General features: G+C 37.2%; 1 protein-coding gene across 2 annotated transcripts in view; it reads right to left on the minus strand.

The window, feature by feature from the left end:
• Positions 1 to 19,657, minus strand: part of REV3L (REV3 like, DNA directed polymerase zeta catalytic subunit) — a 108,604-nt gene that overhangs the window by 17,621 nt on the left and 71,326 nt on the right. For both annotated transcript variants that reach the window (XM_072333587.1, XM_072333588.1), the window contains exons 14-21: positions 18,442 to 19,424; positions 18,058 to 18,140; positions 16,769 to 16,894; positions 15,100 to 15,292; positions 12,625 to 12,736; positions 5,286 to 5,401; positions 1,521 to 1,639; positions 839 to 957 (exon numbers count right to left, since the gene is read on the minus strand). In XM_072333587.1, the coding sequence (XP_072189688.1) occupies positions 839 to 957; positions 1,521 to 1,639; positions 5,286 to 5,401; positions 12,625 to 12,736; positions 15,100 to 15,292; positions 16,769 to 16,894; positions 18,058 to 18,140; positions 18,442 to 19,424 (1,851 nt within the window). The remainder of the gene's footprint in view (positions 1 to 838; positions 958 to 1,520; positions 1,640 to 5,285; positions 5,402 to 12,624; positions 12,737 to 15,099; positions 15,293 to 16,768; positions 16,895 to 18,057; positions 18,141 to 18,441; positions 19,425 to 19,657) is intronic.

The following is a 19,657-nucleotide window of genomic DNA, read 5'->3' on the forward strand; positions in this document are numbered from 1 at the left end:
ATTTGGATTTGCTGAACCTCATGAGGTTCACCTGGGCCCACTGCTCAAGCCTGTCTATGTTCCTCTATCACCCTAGAGAATTACTAAACCAGAAAGTTTAGCTTCTCTTCATCTGTTTACATGCTTCGTTTTTTATTTACGTTGTTATGTTGTTGTTGTTGTATCTTTTTTTTTCATTTCCTGAGAGGACTTTTGTGGTAACAACCTTCCACAGTTTGTTCAATTTAAATTTGTAATTTCAACACTAGACTAAGTTCCCACATAGTCTAAAAGTACTTAAGATACCATATGTGTGTTATGAAAGACATACAAATCAGTACTCACAGTAATATGAATTGCTGACATGACACAACACCAAAACACTCCAAGGAAGGGTGAAGCCCACTGCGATATGTGTCATTTACAGATATTTTTAAGCAGCTATAGCTACTGCCTGAACATCCCGCACACTGTTCTGTACTATTCTTAAGCCTAGCTTGGATGGCATGCACTGTAAAGTAAAACAGAAACCTGCCAGTTTATTAGAAATCCTTCTGATGAATCCTACATACAAAATGAAGATCTTAGAACTTCAAAATATCTATTCAGACATGCTGGAACTGTAACTTAGAATTGCTTTGCTATTTTAAAAAGAAAAACAAAAACATCATATTGAAGGTACAACTATACAATGGAATGCATCAGGAGAGTAAACAAGCTCGTGTTGCTGGATGTAGACTGTTCTAGTACCTCGGCAAAATAGTTTATTTCTCTGTATGTTGATTTTAGCTTGTATTTACCCAGTGCTTATAATCTGGCCTTAGAAAGAACAAACCAAAATCTCGCAACAGTGCATTACCTGTAGACATCTGCCTTGTTATCAAACCAGTCAGACAGGACTCGGAAAGTAAACAGAGGAAAACGTTGATGAAGAACATGAAAGCCCACATTTTCAAAGGTGTAATTCATTAGATTCACCTACAAAAAATGCACAGGATGTGTTAACGTGTCTTTCACAGTCAAGGAAATCTGTACTTTTAAAGAATGCTAACAACTAATTTATTGACTTTTTATTAGTCAATTTTCTTTGTTACCTGAGTGTAAACTTCTAAATATAGAAGTCCCTAACTATTTACAAGTCATGAAATAATATCCTTCATCATCTGAAGGGACTACACAGAATTAGAGAGATCACAAAGATCAGTTCTGAGTTGGATCAGAACAAAGTCTTTTAAGATTGAACCAGCTGCATTTTGAATGTGAAGACACGAACAGCAAAATGAATATGTCTGAGAACTCAAAATAAGTTTAAGTACTTAATGTAGTACAAGTGCTGCACTAGCTGATATGTTAAAACGGCTAAGCTGGCTTCAGTATTTTAGATTTTAGTGATACACAAAATCTATTCTCACAGAGTAGCAGAGAGATCTGAAAAGGTGTACAAAAACAAAAAGGTAACATAAGTTACATTAACTTTTCAACAGTATGCAATAATTCAGAAAAGCATAAATTCAACACATTAAACTGCTTTTAAGCATTACCTCATTTCTCATCATTCTCCAAATATTTAAGATAATTCTCCCAACAATATTGATTTCACTCATTGTATCCGACCCATATTCATCCAGCTCAGCTGCGAATCTGTTCTCTTTATTATCATCTAAAGGCATTGAAAGAAAATATATTGAGACAAGTTAGAATACAGTCAACATTATCCCTCTGCTCATCTGGGGGGGGTCTCCAAAAATAATATTAATTGTACAAGATTGCTAAACAAAATTTCTCCAAGTTTTTCCACTCTTGCATATCCCTCTGAAGATAACTTCTTGGTTTCACTGAAATGGTGTCCATGGCAATATATTCTCCACAGTGGATATATTGGCTAAGCGACGCTGATGTTACATGAGAGCTAGTTGCAAGTTCATCAGTGCATAATACACACAAGAAAAGTGATTTCAGTGCTAAAAAATTCATAACTCAGGGTTTTAATTCTAATGGTTTTACACAATTGGAACCAAGTCATAGGAGAGAAAACTCAGCACTTTTCAGTCTGCGGAAGCAAAAGCATTACAGTGGGGGGAGGTACACATAAGTTCTAGATAACACAGATTGAGAGAAGGAAACAGGAAGGAACAAATACAGAGGCAGAAGTAGCAACCTGACTTTCTTTAACACAGTAGTGATTACCCTACAAGAAAGATCATCTTTTTCCATCTTTTCTTTTCTTTTTTTTTTTTTTTTTTTTTTTTTTGATACACTGAAATATTACAACACAGGAGAAGACAGTTTCTGGTAGTGTTTTTCCAAAACTGCCTACTCTCTCCAGCATTACTCTGGTTCTCCTCTTCTGACTTCTTTAGGAGATTCACTATGCATCTCAAGTTCCCTTTATGTCTTGCTGGTAAAGGTGACTGAAGATACTGTGTTCACAAGAGACCCGTTCCCCCATTGAGCAAGAGAATTTGCATACAAAGTGCACCACAGAATTACAAAAACCTGCAATGCTCTACAAGTGGCATGGGACCAGAACCATTTGAGCCTCTGTGGAAGGAGAACTGGGCACTTTTCCTATCTCTCGACTGTGTGAGATGAAATACAAAGAAGTGTCCCCTCATCTTGTTCCCTATTCCCTGCTGTTGAGTTGTGATGCAAAGAAGGAAACAGGAATCCACAGTGCACAAAGAAAAAAAAAAAAGCCACTCAGCTCAGGCACAGTACTCGCTTATGGTGTGTTCTAATGACTTATGTACAGTTCACTTCTAAATGGCAGAGGCAGCACCAGACTCAGCCAATAAAGCCAAATAAGAGAGAAGTCCAGCTTTCTTTAAGTTGAAATCACAAGAAAGGGAAGGATAAGTACCTTCCATCTGTATTTCAAAAGGAAGAAAGAGCAGCATGCTGCTTGAAGGAGCACTTACTGTTCTGAAAATAAAGTATGTGAAGAAGGGATGGAAATATGAAGCATAGGGGGTGGAAAAGCAACAGAAACACAGAAGGGGTAAAAACCATGGTCAAGGAGACCACAAAGCAACAGAGAACACAACACTTGTACATGCATGCAAGCCCACACTTATTTTAGGCATTTAAGGAGGAGCTCAGTGTGAAAATTTCATTATCTTCCTCCTGTAGTTCAATGACAAAAGAAATTTCTTACATTACTTAACTTAAAATAAAGCATTTATAAGAACTAGTATACAGTATTATGTATTCCACTTCTGGGGTACATCTAATACTTGGCACAAGAACTTGTGCACTATGAATACCAGTGCTGTGAAGATCGTTCTTATGTCATGCAGATTCACAGAACCTAAATTTACAGGTTCTCTTTATGTCCAAAGATATTAAGAGCTACAACTCTATATTTCTTCACTATAACTGAACTCAAGTTATGTAGGACTCTATTCTTTTTATTCTATTACTCCTTCTTCCAGGGAAGGAAGCCTGACTCTGGAATACACAGAGATATCACCAAGAACAAGACAGTTCCCAAGGAGGTAACCTTTCTTCTTTGAGGGGCTTTTCATGCGTATTCCACTTTTAGTAATTCAACAACAGCTTGCTATGAAGGTGTGTGCTAAAAAGAGCTCTGCTGATGTAACTGTTGATTCTGAAACAACTAAAGTGCAGGCGCAGTTATCCTGCAAGACAAGAGCTGTGATCCAGTCTGAGAGCAAGAGACATATTAGTTACCAAACTGAAGTTACCAAACTGCCCTGAACTGAAGAGACACTTGAGTCACACTTCCACAGTAAAGCAGAAAGCCCTTGTGATCCTTGGAGGTTTAAGAAAGCTTTGAGTGCAATACTTACCATTGATCTTACCAAAGATATTGCTAATCTTGAAGTGTAAGGGGCCGAAAGGTTTTCTGAAAATCCTTCAATACATCTTAAGACTACATCCAAAAGTACTACTATTGCATCACCTCAACAGAAGCCATCAAAGAAATTCAATAACAAGGTTTGTGCAATTAGCTGCTATTCCCGCAGAAGAAATTTGAGATCTTTATGCTGAATAGGGAAACTCATCACCTTGGATGACCAATTTATGCATAAATTGTTCTGTGCTTCTGCTTTTACACGTTAAGCACTTAGAAGTCCAGCTGCAAACAACCTTCAACTGGAGATGTAAATTTATTCCTACATTTTCTTGTCCCTGAGTGGCCTCTGTACTCAGACATTTTCCAAACAAGTCACAGTAATCAAGAGCATACAAAGATTTTCAAAGTATAAAAGGAGCCCATAAATACTCAAACTTCAAGAAAGAAGTGAGTGAAAGTTTTTAATGAGACAATCAGAGGCAAGCACCTCTTACTTCATGGCTACTTAGTTTCTGTACAGATCTTCAACAAGAACCCTGTCAAAAGCAACTTTTGCTGCTGTTTTACATTTTTAAAATCTTATCTCCCTCGTCCACATCTTTGTTTGACAACCACAAAGAGCTACAGCAAAGTATTTAGTAAATTTTCACTTCATGAAGCCATTGACTCTTCTCAGGTCAGTTTATTTTGTCAGCTGTTCACTAATTGTAATCTTCAGAATGACAGTTTACATTAATTGGCTGAGCGTAGACAAAAAGATAACACTCTCCTAGATAACTTTGCTCTGGTTCTCAAAAAAGAAAACAATACTAACAGATCTTTTTCTGAATGCTGGAAGAAGGCACAAGCAGGTAGGATGGTAATGTTTCCCCACAGTACATCAATGGCCATTAAAAGCAAGGGGTTTATTACAAACCAGGAACATCTTCAATGTCACTGTGCTCCAGCTGCATGTAATAATTATGGCAGCTAGCAGGAATACAGATATGAGTGAAGCCATAGAGAAGAGCAGTAGAAGGAACACCACTAGGAATCTAAAACTTTCTGTAATTTATTTGTGTTATGGAATTACAATTAGAACTAACTCCAAGAAGTATACAGTGCACAGAAAAAAAGAGACTGGCTTTCAGTGATGAGCTGAAAAGTTTCAGCACCTTTGTACTTCAGTCTTTCTATTCTGGGATGCAGCAGAACATGCAAAATGGGATCCCGACAAGAAAACACACAACTATTCAAAACGAGTTTAGAGTCATTTATATGGGACTTACCCAGAAGTGGAATACACAAGACATTTCAAGATTCAGCAGATACTGAAAACCACTATCTCATTGGTACTTTTTTTTTTTTTTTTTTTTAAATAATTATACCTATAACAGAACAGCAACAACATGAAAAAGGCCTACATGAAAAATCACTCTGAATTTTTTATCTATAGATTTTGACTTTTTTTCCTATTGCAACTGAACTGAAACCCTATACAGTAACTTACCTGGCACACGAGAAATCATCTGGCATAAATCAACATTTAATGCAGCAGCCCTCTGTAAGAGATAACCCCAGGAATGCATCTGGACTTCATAGCCTAACAAAATGTCTGGGTCATATCTAGAGTGGGGGGGAAAAAAGAAAATGAGCTTCATATTATTTAAGAAAATATTTTCCATGAGCAGAGCATAAACAGGATTTCATTCTAATTATGGTCAAAAAGGGATTTTTATAACATAAAACTGAAAACAAACAAAAAAAAAAATAGAAGAAATATTTTCATTGGGAAAGCAATTTTTTTTATACATACCTATGTTGTTTTAGCCTTTACAAAGAACAAAACTGAAATCTAATAAGAGCTGTATCAAACATGGCTACAAGCTTACTACCCGCAGAAGACAAGCACAATCAAACATAGCCCATTCCTCAACATTTGCTGTACTATTTTTCTCTATAAAATAGAATAGAATTTATTACTAGTTTTTTTTGTATCAGTGTGTCTTGCATACTGCAGTATAATCGAAGGACACTTTTGGTCCAAAATGGGCTTCATAGGGAAAATTAAAACTGACAATTGAATGAGCTGTCAAAATGGCAACATGGAGAAAAGCAACCTCACATGCCAGATCTACTTAAATACCTCTTTCTTTAAGATAACATTTTTTCTTACTATAAAATACACAAAAAATACTGTTTTTATGCTGTACCTCATGCCAGGTGGAAAAATATGACTGGGTCAGGTATGGAAGAAAGGAGAGTTAATTTCTGATACAGTAGGTGCCCAGCTTCCAAGTTAGGTCTCAGAGAAGATTTGACTAGACAGGAGAACAAGCAAGGTGGCTTCAAAGCCAAAGTGCAGGTAGGAGTTGGCTCAGTGGAGCACACATCACCTACCTTTCAAAAAGGCACTATTAAAAATGGAAGACATTTGAGCAGCTAGTCATTTGCACAAGAGCTTAAGAATGATTTTCTTGGGCTTGGAAGAAAAAGGCCATCCTGAGAAATTTCAGTTCTTTATATAGCAAAAAAAAAAAAAAAAAAAAAAAAAGTTTCATCAGGAAAGACAGTTGCTTCAGTTGCTTCTTCCAGTGCAGCTCAGTTGTGAAGTTCAGAATCCCAGCTGGCATGATGCAACACAGCTAAACGATGATAAAGAAGGTAGAGGACTCGACAATAGCCTGAGGGTCCTGTACCACAGTCTACATTCAGCCTCACAGCAGGATGCAGGCTTGCAGACCTTAGGTTGTGGGACAAGTAATACAGAATGATTTGAGTTGTGGAGGGAACTCAAAGATCATCTAATTCTAACTCTCCTGTCACAGGCAGGGTTGCCAACCAATAGATCAGGCTGCCAGAGACACATCCAACCTAGCCCTGAACACCTGCATGGATGGTGCATCCACAGCTTCACTGAACAGCCCATTTCAGTGCCTCACCATCCTCTGAGTGAAAAATTTCCTTGTATCTAATCTAAATCTCCCCTTGTCCTATCCTGTAGGCAGGGTTCCCGGCTTTTTGCATCCTTAAACACATAAGAAATGCCAACAATTAGCTGACTGCTTGATATAGGAGTTCTCCACACTTCTGCCAGAGACACTTTTTGTGAAAAATAAAATATTTGAATCTTCTTATTCAGCATGAGCATCTCTTTATTACAATTTGGGCTTTTTTATTACCTAGCTAAAGTTGCAAATCCCTTTTCACACCTACTTCCACCTGTGTAGGAATGGCTTTGATAATTCTTTTTTTGCTAGAGCAGAAGTACATTTTTTATTTCTAGCATTCTGGAGATATGAAAAAAAGCATTTTGTATTTGGGGGATATTTTGCTATTTGCTGTTAATATCAAATGAATGTTTGGGTTTTTTTTGTTTGTTTTCTAGATTCTGAAATACATCCGTAGTCAAAGAAAAATACTCACTTTTAAATTCCATTCTAACTGTACCCAGTGGTGCAAAACAAAAGCTGCTTGAACTTTTTATGGACAACCAAATGAAATTAGCCTGCAGCCCCTTTCAGTAGCAGAATCACAGTGTCAGAATGTTATCACCATTTGCACACCACAATCACACAGTAATTGTGAACCGAGGTTCCAAAACTATAAACTGTCTCCATCTGAGCTTTGAAACCAGAAGGAATTATGCAATGTTCCATATAGTTATACAGCAGACAAAATTTAACAACTGACATTTTCACATTAATTCTTGCTGCTGAACCGCTCAGATATCAGCATATCACAAAATGTTGTTTATTATTTAAAATGAAGGAAAGCCTTACAGAAGCCTTATGTTTACATTCATATTTGAAACCTGGTTTCACACTGTCCAAAATGGAAAATACTTGTAGATTTTAAGGAGGGCAAGAAGTTATCCAGATAGGTTCTGCAACAGATGTATACTCGAGAGACTTATGAAGAGCTGCTTATGTGGCATGAAAAACATTACTCATGATGCCATGGGTGGCATGTTCCTTTATGCTAGTTTTGAACAGAAACCAACATGCTGTTAGTAAGTAGCAAGTCACTGTAACTACACTAGTAGCTGCCATCTATCATAAGGGAAGGCTGTTTTGTGCTTTTCCTTGCAGGAATAGTGCTTTACCTCCCTCGCTTCCTACTAAGGAGAGGACAAGTTTGATATTTTTCATCCTCCCTTATCACAGTTTTTACAGTACACTATCCAATTGGCCTTCATCACCAGTTTAAGCTGTTTTACTAAAGATATCACAACAAGACCAGCTTTTACACCTGCAAGAAACTACCACGTTGTAGCACTGATTTTTGAAAGCTGTTGGCTAGGACTAACATGACAGGAACAAGACTTAAGCCTGCCAACATAGTGCTCTTTTGTTACAAGGATGGGCACTGATACAGCTTTGCATGCTGTTGCCAGTCTCTCTGCAAAGATGAAAAACAGCATTTATACTGGCAAGATTTAAACACAACAGCATTAGCATTCAACTCATACATGCTGCAGAGAGAAGAAATAAGATTACGTTTCTTTCTAGCTAAGTCATATGTACTGTTATGCCATCTCTTCCACTTTCTCATCTGATAATTTCATGAATGAATTCTAAAGCTCTCAATTATGCCTTCGCTTTTATTATGTGTCTGCTTTTCCTGACTGCTATTTTTCTTCCAGCTATAATTGAGAGAAAAGAGGGGAAAGAAAATTAGGCCAGACCTACAACACAGACAAAAACAGAATAACTGGTGACTCAAACACATAAGCGAAATCTCTGAAAGCATTTTTCCAGTTTGCTTTGGACAATAAAAATCCATGAAGTTGATAAAGGACATTACGCCATTAAGCGGAGATGTCTACAGGAATATTCCACAGAAGATGGTACTAGCCTGGGAAAAGAAGGTTAGATTAACACATCTCTATTTTGTAGTGGGAATGCTGCTAGAGCACTTACAGATGAATAAACATAATGCATTGCAATTAATTCAAGATTTTAATTTGCACCATGTTTTATAAGATAAACACTATACATAGAACATTTAAACACTAAGCAATAACAGCTAGTTAAATTACAAATGATTTATCCCCAATATCTTTAAGAAAATCTTACATCTTTATCCTCTTTTTATGCTTTTGGCAAAAACTACTTCCACGGAACCAAAGTACGGTGCGTAGTTAATGAGTGTCAAGTAAGAGTGAATTTTCTACCTTTTTTTCAAGCCCACTGTGTTTCCAAATTCTCTGCATGTCACAGAGATGGGGACTGTGCATTCCCACATAAGTTCCCCAAATATTGCTCCTCTCGTGCTTGCAGGATCAGCTCTTTTCTGCTATTTCATGGCATTTGTACAGAAAAGAGGCATAATTTATACTAAAACTGAAAGAGAGGCCAAGACATTTAATTTCTCTTTCATGGGAATCCACTGCTCCATCAGGCTTGGATATCTCTAGTATTCCTGCCTTTTTCTTTTTTCTTTCTTTCTTTTATTAACATCTCCAAGACAAATCCCTGTAGCATTCCATTTCTCCTCCTTCAACAGCCAGCTTTTCTGTGTTCTGTACTGACTGGTTCATGGAGCTACATGAACATGTTTACCCATTTTTCTGCCTTTAGGTTCAGAAAGAGAGGTGATTTTGTTTTACTTTTTTGCAGGCAGGCAGATTCTTCTGTTTTTCTCCAACATACTGCAGCTGACACCTTCTGATAAAGAGAAGGGCTACTCAGGGAGACTATTCAGGTAGCACCACAGAAACCATTAGCACAACAGTATAGATACAGACTCCATGTCAAGACAGAAAATGTACTTCCCCTATGGCAACTCCAAAGAGCCTCATTGGATCCAGAGGATGGGCGGGACATTGTTTTTAGCTGCTTAATGCCAGTTTTGAGCTCAAGTCCTACTTTATTGTTTACAACCAGAGGACAGCTTACCAAAGGGAAATCCGTATTTATGTAGGTGAAGCTTCCTCTCAAACTTCCCCAGATGAATCAGACAACATCTGTCCATTTCATAGAAGAATCGTTAAGCTGGCATTTATCTTACCTAGGTATCTGCTTTGTCTTATTGGAAAAAGGCTTATCTTGCTGTACTCATTCAAACCTAGCAAACACTTTCACAATGAAAGTGTAACTTAATCAAACTTCAGCTGACCAATCCCACTGAACTTGCTGAAGCAATATTTATTTTCATGGAACATGTAAAACTGTAACTCAGCTATAAAAACAATTGGTAGACTCTCTTCATTGAAAAATGGCTAGTAGTATAGCCCAGGAATAAAAAAATGTTTCAAGCATTAAAATCTCACTGATCTATCAACTCTGTCTCAACACTTCCGTCTCTCAGTACTGACCAACACACTGCAAAGACTGAGTAGGTACTCTGTGTCATTTGTTCGAAGACAGAAAAACCAGCAACAACACTTGTAGACTTCTGATGGAAAAAGAGTAGAGACTGCTGAGTTAAGTGGTAAAGTGGTTACTTGCTAGGTCACATATTTCCCAGAATAATCTTTTCCTCTCATTAGTGTGCTGAAATTCTCTAATACTCTGTTCTGAATGTTCTAACGTGCTCAACCTTAATATACATTTATTGACAAAAAGTGACAGGATCAAATACTTCTTATGTTCAATAAAGAGGAGAGGAGAGGAGAGGAGAGGAGAGGAGAGGAGAGGAGAGGAGAGGAGAGGAGAGGAGAGGAGAGGAGAGGAGAGGAGAGGAGAGGAGAGGAGAGGAGAGGAGAGGAGAGGAGAGGAGAGGAGAGGAGAGGAGAGGAGAGGAGAGGAGAGGAGAGGAGAGGAGAGGAGAAACAGCCTAAACAGATAAATGAAAGAATGGAACTTGAAACAAATGAGTATGTTCCACAACGTCACATAAATGAAATAAGGGCAAGAATCAGGCCAACTGATAAGAGAATGACTAGAATCAGGAACAAGAATTCTTCAACTGGACTGTATAAGACAAATGCTCTCCCACAGGTGATGTATTCCCTGTACAGGACACCAGCAAGCTGTTAAGGTCAGTTTCTGGTGTTGCCAACCAAGAACAAGTAGGATATTCTGTCATTCACTCCAGCTTGATGCATTCATAAGCCCTAAGTGGTAATGCTTTTTGAACATGGCCTGATCATTTCTGTTTTCTTCACCTACCAGTGACCTACTACTAAGTGGACTTAACAGAACAACTAGAGTACTAGTTTGTGCTGGAAGAATCAATTTGAAAACAGCAACAGAAGGTTATATTAGAAATAATTCCCAATGGTGAAAATTTTCCCTAAAGCTGTTTACTTGTTCATTTGCCATTGAGGAAGATTTTTGCAGTCCACTACTTTTTAACCAGAAATTTTACAATACTTTTTTCTCCAGTTAAAGCTGCTCTGGGACTAAACTTAATTTGTACCTAAGAAATACAAAACATTTACTCTAGCAAATTTTTGTTTTCTCTTTGGCTTAAGCTACAAAACATAAGAGGGGAAAAGAGCTTCAGTCTGCAGATGAAGTGCAAGTTTTAAAAAAAGTATTTGTAGAAAATGCAGTAGAAGTCTGACTCTTTGGCTTACATTGCATTGAGAGAGGAGGGAAGTAGACAAGAAGAATTATCTAAGAAAGCAGTCTCCCTCTCCAAAAATAGATCAAATCTTTTATATCCTGGTAATACAAGTTAACTAAATCAACATTTGAAGTTGTTGAGCCAAAAAGCCATGCTAGCACAGTGTGGAAAGAGAAAGAGAACGTCTCTTAAGAAGAGCTTTGTCAGTCAGCAGCTTGATAAATTCCATCTTGGAATACTACAGAAATCGAGTAATGTCTTCAATATGTACATCTGTAGACTTCTGTTCTTCAGTGATAAATATATGCCCTAACTACTGAATTCTCTCTCCCATGCTCACTCTTTAAATTTCCCCACAACTAACGGAGGGTTTTTGATTCACTGGAAGCTTTTTTTCCTAAGTTTGATGGAGCACTAGATTTCCAAGAAAGAGAAAAATAAATTTTTCCTTACCTGAATTTTGTCTTCTCTGAACAAGGATCTGCTGCTCTGTCAGGACCCACCCTGTGTTGGTTGCATTCAGCAACTCTTTTTGTATTCTGGCTTCACGGGGTTGGTCAATGTCTTTCTCATCAGAGGTTTTCTGGTTGGAGAGAGAAAGAATGGCAAATGTACTCTGCCTAGTACACATGTTTTTCTTGAGTCTGTATTCCAGCAGGGTGACTCACAGTTTGAATCTGTTTGTCTTTCCTTGTAATTTTATGGCTTTACACCTCTGTCAGTAGAGGAAACGCCTGCAGTTCCACTTGCTGAGGGCTACAAAAAAAGGCCTCCCAGCCTTGGTGGAGAGAAGGAAAATCAGCAGTTTTCCAAGTCTGGTCGAGCAGGGGATTTTCATTCAGAGAAGACAAAACTAACGAAGACACTTAATTTTCAACTGCTAGTTACTGTGATTTGTCCACAGTATGTTTCAGTATCATGTACATTTTTTTCTGCCTTGCCTCAGAGACCCTAAAAAAATTCTTCCTAAGGGTTTTCTATAGCTCTCAGCACTATTAATATCTACTGGGAGTTTGACAGAGTGATATGTAATGAACGCTGAGATTAACACAGGAAAGGTTGTTTGTTAAAGAAGATTACCGATATGGCTGATCAGTTTCAAGACTGTAATTCAGCTGCTTAAGAGGATCTGAATGTGCTTGCTGTCAGAGAAAAGGAAAAGCAGAAAAAGTATTTTTATTCAAAAGACCATCATGCTTGTCCACTCTAGAAATAAGCCCTTGAGGAAAACAACAATGACAATAATCAGTATTTGAGAGACTGGCAAGGGCTGAAGGAACTATATCTGCCGTACCAAGCCTGAAAAATAAAAGCAGAACGTACAGATATGCTACCTTTTTACAATATTCACTACTTCCTGGAAAAGAGTTCTTTCATCAGTAGCGTAACTGACTTCTAGTCCTGTAATTCCCGATCTTGTGAGCAAGGGTGCTTGGTCTCTGCTCCCTAGAAAATAAGTAAAACAGATCATTACATTTTAGAAGGAATTCCATCACTTCAGTCAACAGAATATATAATGAACTACAGAACATTAAACAGAAAAAAAAAATAGTAATACATTCCCTTTTTACCTTTAACATAATTAATTCCACACAATTATTCTCTTCCTCTTGGATGGAAAAGTTTGTTCTTTTCACTTGGTAAAATTATATTACAGTAATAATCTCACACAAATTCTTCCATGTAATTGAATTTGATTCAAAAGAGAAATGTCACCATTTTACACATACAAGAGTTCACTATTGGAGAATTATTTTTGAGTAGAAAACATTAAAGCACTATGTGACAGCTTACACAGTATGTATCATACAGTATGTATTTTAATTGCCAGCTTAGCATATTGCTTTGCAATATGCTTTGAAGACTTAAAATGCTATGTAACATTACAGTTTCACTTTTTAAACTTCATAAAAGTACACTTCTTAAAAACACTGCTAAGTCACTAATAGAAATGGAAAAACACAAGTAACTGCTCACAGTGCAAATGAAGAGCGTCTGCATTGATAATGCGTGTATAACAGCTAAATTCTTATGCACACAGGAGCTGATAAAGAATAATATGCAACACATACACTGCATTTTCATTTTCTCTATACAATGGATTGTAATATCTGATTAAGGCAACAATCTGGAGTTTTTAAAAAGCATTTGGCTTTGACACATTAAGATCCTGATAATTAAAAAAGCACCTTTTCAGAAATAAATGTTAAAATGAGTACTGTAATTTGCAAAGCAATAATAAATACAAAAAGGGATAAAAACTGTATCAATATTGAGTCACTCCACTCAAGAAGTTCTATCTACTGACAGCTCACACCACTTAAAGCAAGAAATGTCACATTAACATTTAAACATCATTTCATTTCACTTCACTAATAAAAACAGATCAGAACCTTTCTTCAAAATATTATCGGATATCTTTACAGAAAGCTTTTTCTTGATAATTTAGCAGAGTGGCATGCACCTAGGGAGCCATAGTTTTCTATACTGTGACAAGTCTCACTTAATAAGTTAATGGAAATAATTTTCCTAAAGATAGTAACAAGCATACATACCAGAATAAACTTCACTGAGAATAGTAAGGACTTAGCGTAACATGGTAAAACATCTATAATACTTTGAAAAATAAACTGGTAAAAGAAGGAGCTGTTGCCTTATTGCTGAATTTATTTTTGGCAGGCTTTTGTCAAGACTTTTTAATTTTAGACAGTATTTTGTGGTTTAATACTCTTTAAAATGCCAAAGAAACCCTAAAAGAAAGGACTTTTTATTATTTTTTACTAGCCTAAACCAGTGGTACTCAACCTTTAACAGCTGGAGAGCCACTTCTTTCTTTACTAAATGGAGTTGTAGAGCACCATAAATATCAAGTATCAACAGTGTGACTTCTTTTTGTTTGTTTGTTTTTTGTTTTTTTATCATGACACTTCAATGTGTGAGGATGCTGCCTCATCATCATCACATATTGATACATCACGACATGACACATCAGCATCCTCTCTCCCAGCAGCATTCTGTCTTCAACCCCTTCTGGCTGCTAGGAAGAAGTGGGGTGGAGGGGCGGAAGGGGCAAAAGGGCGAGTTTTTCCCCATTCTGCCCCAGGGCTGCTGGGTGGGAGGTGATCTCTACTCTTACCTGTGGGGGGATCCCAGCAGCTCCTTTTCTTTCCCCCTATGGGAGGGGAAACTTCAGCGACTCCCACACTGCTGGTCCATTTGCTCAGTGCTCCCCGCGCTGCCTGATAGAGTGGAGCGCCGATCAGACGCCTACATTGCGAGAGCCGCCTGTAGGGCCATGAAGAGCCACATCCGGCTCTAGAGCCACAGGTTGAGTATCACTGGTCTAAACAAAGCCAAAAAGGTACAATAGAATAAGGGCCCCTGTTTAGATCCTGAAAGGATCAGATAAAACCACAAAAATAACCCTTAAGTAAAATATAAAACATACTGTCTTGCTTTTAACATTTTCTACTTGTAGCTATCCAGCAACTTGAGTAGGAAACTAAAGGCAGGTTTTCCTCTTTATACTTTCAGAACACTGCAGGAGCTTGTCCACAAGCATGCAGACAGATGTATTTTGAACGTGTTTATGTTATTTCTGATTTACAGCCCATGCAATGGTCCTTCAGAAGATATAAGCAGGAAAACTCTATGTTTAATATGGCCATTCATCCAACAGTCAACAAGACAAAATTAAATGAGCTAAGCAGCAATATAGACACTCTATTATATTTTGCTTGCTACTGTTTGATTATTATGAAATAAGTATTTTTGTAAAGTATGTTAAAAAAAAAAAAAGAAAGAAGAACCTTGGCTGGAGAGTGTCCTGTCACTATCAATCACTATAGCGCCAGTGATTTCTTTTTTATCAGTATTTGGAAGTGCTGTGTCTGATGAGATGCAATAGAATAAAGCACAGATCGGATCAAACTCTGGGTCTGGTTCCAAATCTCGTCTGGTTCGAGCATGTAACTCCATACTGATGAGGGTAAGGTGTTGGACCTACCAACAAACAAATACAACAAATTAGTATGTTTTGGACCTTTCTTTAAAATAAATAAATAAATAATAATTTATTAATTCAAATGAGCTAACTGTAGACACTTACATGGTCATTCTAACTAAGAGGTCATATTTGGAAATAATTAGAAGCGATTCAACAGGCATCTCTGGATTGTATTTTTTGCTAAAAACCCAACATCTTACAAGTAAATTAACCGCTTAAAGCACTTTTATACTCAGTTATTCAATACATGTTTCTGACTACTGTCTTCTCTCAAAAGCAAATACAATAAGCACAAATGCTCAATGTCAGCAATTATGAAATTCTTTAAGTATTTTCAAACAGCTTTGTATATTGACCTGCATTCAGTTTCCAAGCTCATCAGAGACAAACGGCACCACTGTTAGTCTTTATTTCCCTTTTCCTCCCTTGCCCAAGACTGGCAAACAGACATGAAGACTCAGCCACTTAGAGGGAAGCATGAAGAATACTAATCTTTCCCTTCACTTGCATTAATGAAATTCTGCATCATATTGCTTTACCTTTGTGTAAAATAGTTTGTATTATGAAACACACAACAGTACCTAATACCAATACTATCTTGTTTCTGTGTTGTCTTGCTTAATATAGCTGATAAACTAGACTAATGAGTCAATTGGAGGGGTTACAAGGGAAAAGTTACAAACATATCTGAGTAAGCAAGCTGCCCTGAGGGCTCTAGATTTGGTCATACATCAGTGAAACTGAACTGTACTATAAACTGCATCTCCACTTCCTGTAATACCATTAGTTTCTTGTTGTTTCTCTTATGTTATCTACTTAGCACATAAAACTCTCCTGAACTTGTCTGTAAGCTGGTTGACAGCTAACTCTAAGCCATGGGAGAATTGACTAATAGGAAGGAAACACATGCCAGCCAGCCAGCCAGCAGCCAAACATACTAGTACTGTATTCGCACTGCATCCCCTTCTCCAGCACTAACTTTGTTCTCTCTTCTCAGACCAACCACTGACATGCATGAAATACATAGAAACACTCTTTGAGATACCTGCCACCCTGACAAATGCAGAAGAAACTGGCTAACAGATTTAGAACTTACCATGTAGAGATACAGAGTGGGACTCACGAACACTAAGTCTGATGCCTCTCTTCGTAAGGAAATGATCCGTGAAAGTTATAATCAACTAGTCTTTCCAGTAATATACAAAATCCTACTATTTCCCGCTCCTGATCCTTCCCTTGGTGTTTGTTTTACCATCTTCTCCATAAAATATTGTGAAATTTAGTCCAATAATATCAAATAAAGGTAACTAAAAATCAAGCTAAAGTAGTAGAGCAATTACAGCTGCACACAGCACACAATGACTAATCTTAAATCAGGCAGGGACCAAGGAGGAAAGGTTTTTAAATATTGCCATTATGAAACTAGTTTGATAAACTCTCACTTGATAAAATCATGTATGACAATACGTTACCTCATGTAAAGATTTTGCTTCTTGCAGGTTTTGCACACTGACTTTAAAACCGTAAGTGTTATTTAAAGACGGTCCTTCAATCTGAGAAGTCTCTCTCTTTGGAGCACCAAGGGCAGCAAACTGATTCTATTGAACAATAACAAAAAAAAAACAACACTCATGTAAAAATACTGAAAAAACTAGAGGTAGCTAAATTAACACACAATGTTGCCAGAATTAAATGAAAATTTATCAATAAAAGTGCAAATGCCACAGTTCAGCTATTAAACGTAAGCTTTTACTAGCCTGCTATTTTTTACAGCAGGAAAACTGTAACTGGAATAATTTTAAAGAAACCTCATAGTAAAGCAAAAGTCAGTTTAAAATGCCTTAAAAAAATTATATAGATAATAGATAGATAGATAGATAGATAGATAGATAGATAGATAGATAGATAGATAGATAGATAGATAAGAGAGATATTTATCATATTGGCTCTCTTAGAAGGCTGGAGACAGGGAAACCAACAAGTCTCTGTTTGCTTTTGACCAACAATTCATCACAATACCCTGCATCGCTCACCACTTTGTAAAGGCACTAAATCAAGAGTACATTTGCCCACTTGAACCGGGCAAATACCAGTATGATAAGAACAAAGAAAATTATTGAATCAGATCCATGATGCTTCTATTCCATTATTCTGTTTCCAATAGGGGAGTGGAAATGCTCTCCATAGAAAACATGTGAGTGATCAAATTTACACCATCAGTTTCCTTTCTACTCTCTCAGTGTAGTAGTGACATTTACAAATCATTTACATTTTCAGAAAATGCCTAAGACATTGTCTGAAAACCAACATATACACACGGGGACACAAATAAATACATGTTTTATATACATATAAGGAAAATAGCAACAGAACTTAAACAAGTATGCAGTAACCTAAACAGCAACACAACATTCTTAGATGGTCTTATTGTTCCATTAGTGTTTCACTACCCTATAATAGAGAACATGCTGTCAAAATCCAAGTTTTTTTTTTCTTCCTGCAAGTTAAATTGATTTCTTCCTAACTTGGAGTGGATACTGACTCTACAGCAATCACACTCTATCCTTTTAAATATATTTTCCAGATCTTAACAGCAAAAGAAAAAAATAAAACCAACGCTGAATAAATTTTAAAAACAAAGTTCTGAAAGAAAACATGTGTTAGAGCTACCTGCTTAATAGAAAGATTATTAGTGAGAAAGAGAATGGAAATGTAAGCGTAGCATGAAACAAAAAAACCTGCACATAAAATCTTTATTTACCTTCATTTGTGTGGTTAGAAGTACTCTTCGAAGACCATCAGTATTAATTCCTCTCTTATGACACAGTTTCTGGGCTTTTGGTTCTATAAACATATAGGAGCAAAAAACTGTTTAGCCTCAGTAGCACTGTCCAAACATTAAGCAATATGCTGCAAACAATCAGAGGTGTTTGTTTTAACATTATCAAAATATATTTATATATAAACAAAAATAACATTATTCTCTCTCCAATCCAAGGCAGAACTATTACAATTTGATATTTGTGGACATTTAGAAATGCACTATACAAGGCCAATCATTTACCAAATCTGACATCGTTATCTTGAGTATTGCAAAGTTATTTACGCTGTACTATGTATCATTAAGATCACTTAATGGATTTACCTGCTGATAAAGGAGTAAACCCAAGAACTTCATGAATTCCATCGTGATTTTTTCTCTGTGTGATGGGTGTACTATGTAAGCAAATGGATTCAGAGTTTCCAGGATCTACATTAAGTAGAAGTGGAGACGTGTCAAAGGCCATCTTAATGTCCTCTTGGGTGGACGGAGAATTTTGTGTGCTTCCAACAGGTGCTACATCATTTTCTTCGACAGAAGACAAAACAACATCCTGACTTTTCCACTCTGCATCTTCTAAATTGGACTGCTTGGGATCTGGAGATGCTACTTGTTGCCAAGGTGGAAGAACTGGAGAATCTGGTGAACTGTAACTGACATAATAGTCTTCTTCCTCCTCTTCCTTATCATGTTCTACAGCTGAAGCAGTAAGTGTCTTGCTTTCAGATGTAGTTTCATTCGAGTCTATGTCACTTTTAATATTTATAGAAGCTCGTATAGTACTTACAGGCTCGTCACAAGTCTCCTTGGTTTGTGCTTTTGTAGTATCTGCCATAGAAGTGGGACAACCCTTTGTAGGCCCTACAGGTCTTTCATCTTCCAGGCTTGACAAATTTAAATCTTTAGCTGCTTTTACTACTTCTATAGATTTCTCTCCAGACAATACTGTGGAGCCAAAATTCTCAGCTGCCTTTTCCAGCTCAGCAGGATGATTCTTAGGCAATTTCTTGAAATGTTCATACTCTTCTTTGGCATGAAGCCATATCTGAACTTGTTGCTGGCTTGGAGCACACTTGCATGGCATTATAACAATTTTTTTGTCTTTGCTAGTTTTATGGCTATTACCTTCTCTTTTATTAGCAGCAGAGTGACCATAACGGGGAGGTGACCCTGGTCTAGGACCTTCAGTCATTGCTGAAAATGCAGTCTTCCAGAGTCGTAGCCCTTCTAATGAGAAGTCTCCCTCAAACTCAAGCAGGTCATTTGGAAGCCTAGTTTCTACAGTGAGAAGCCGTCCTCCAATCTCCCTGAAAAGAAAATAGTTTGAATCATTGCTTTGCTCTAAACTGCATTGCGCAGGCAGTTTTTAAGACTATATACTAGCAGAGTTCAGCTAACTAGTGTTCTCACAATACAATTACTGTGGGCAGTATTCATCTTTTACAAAGCAAGCCGGCATACTTTCACTTACTACAATAATATCAAGCAATGAAAAAAGAAAGCGTCATGAATGAAGAAGGGTATTTTCAGGGGAAGTATA

The sequence above is a fragment of the Excalfactoria chinensis genome, chromosome 3 (genome assembly GCF_039878825.1).
Source record: "Excalfactoria chinensis isolate bCotChi1 chromosome 3, bCotChi1.hap2, whole genome shotgun sequence".
NCBI lineage: Eukaryota > Metazoa > Chordata > Aves > Galliformes > Phasianidae > Excalfactoria > Excalfactoria chinensis.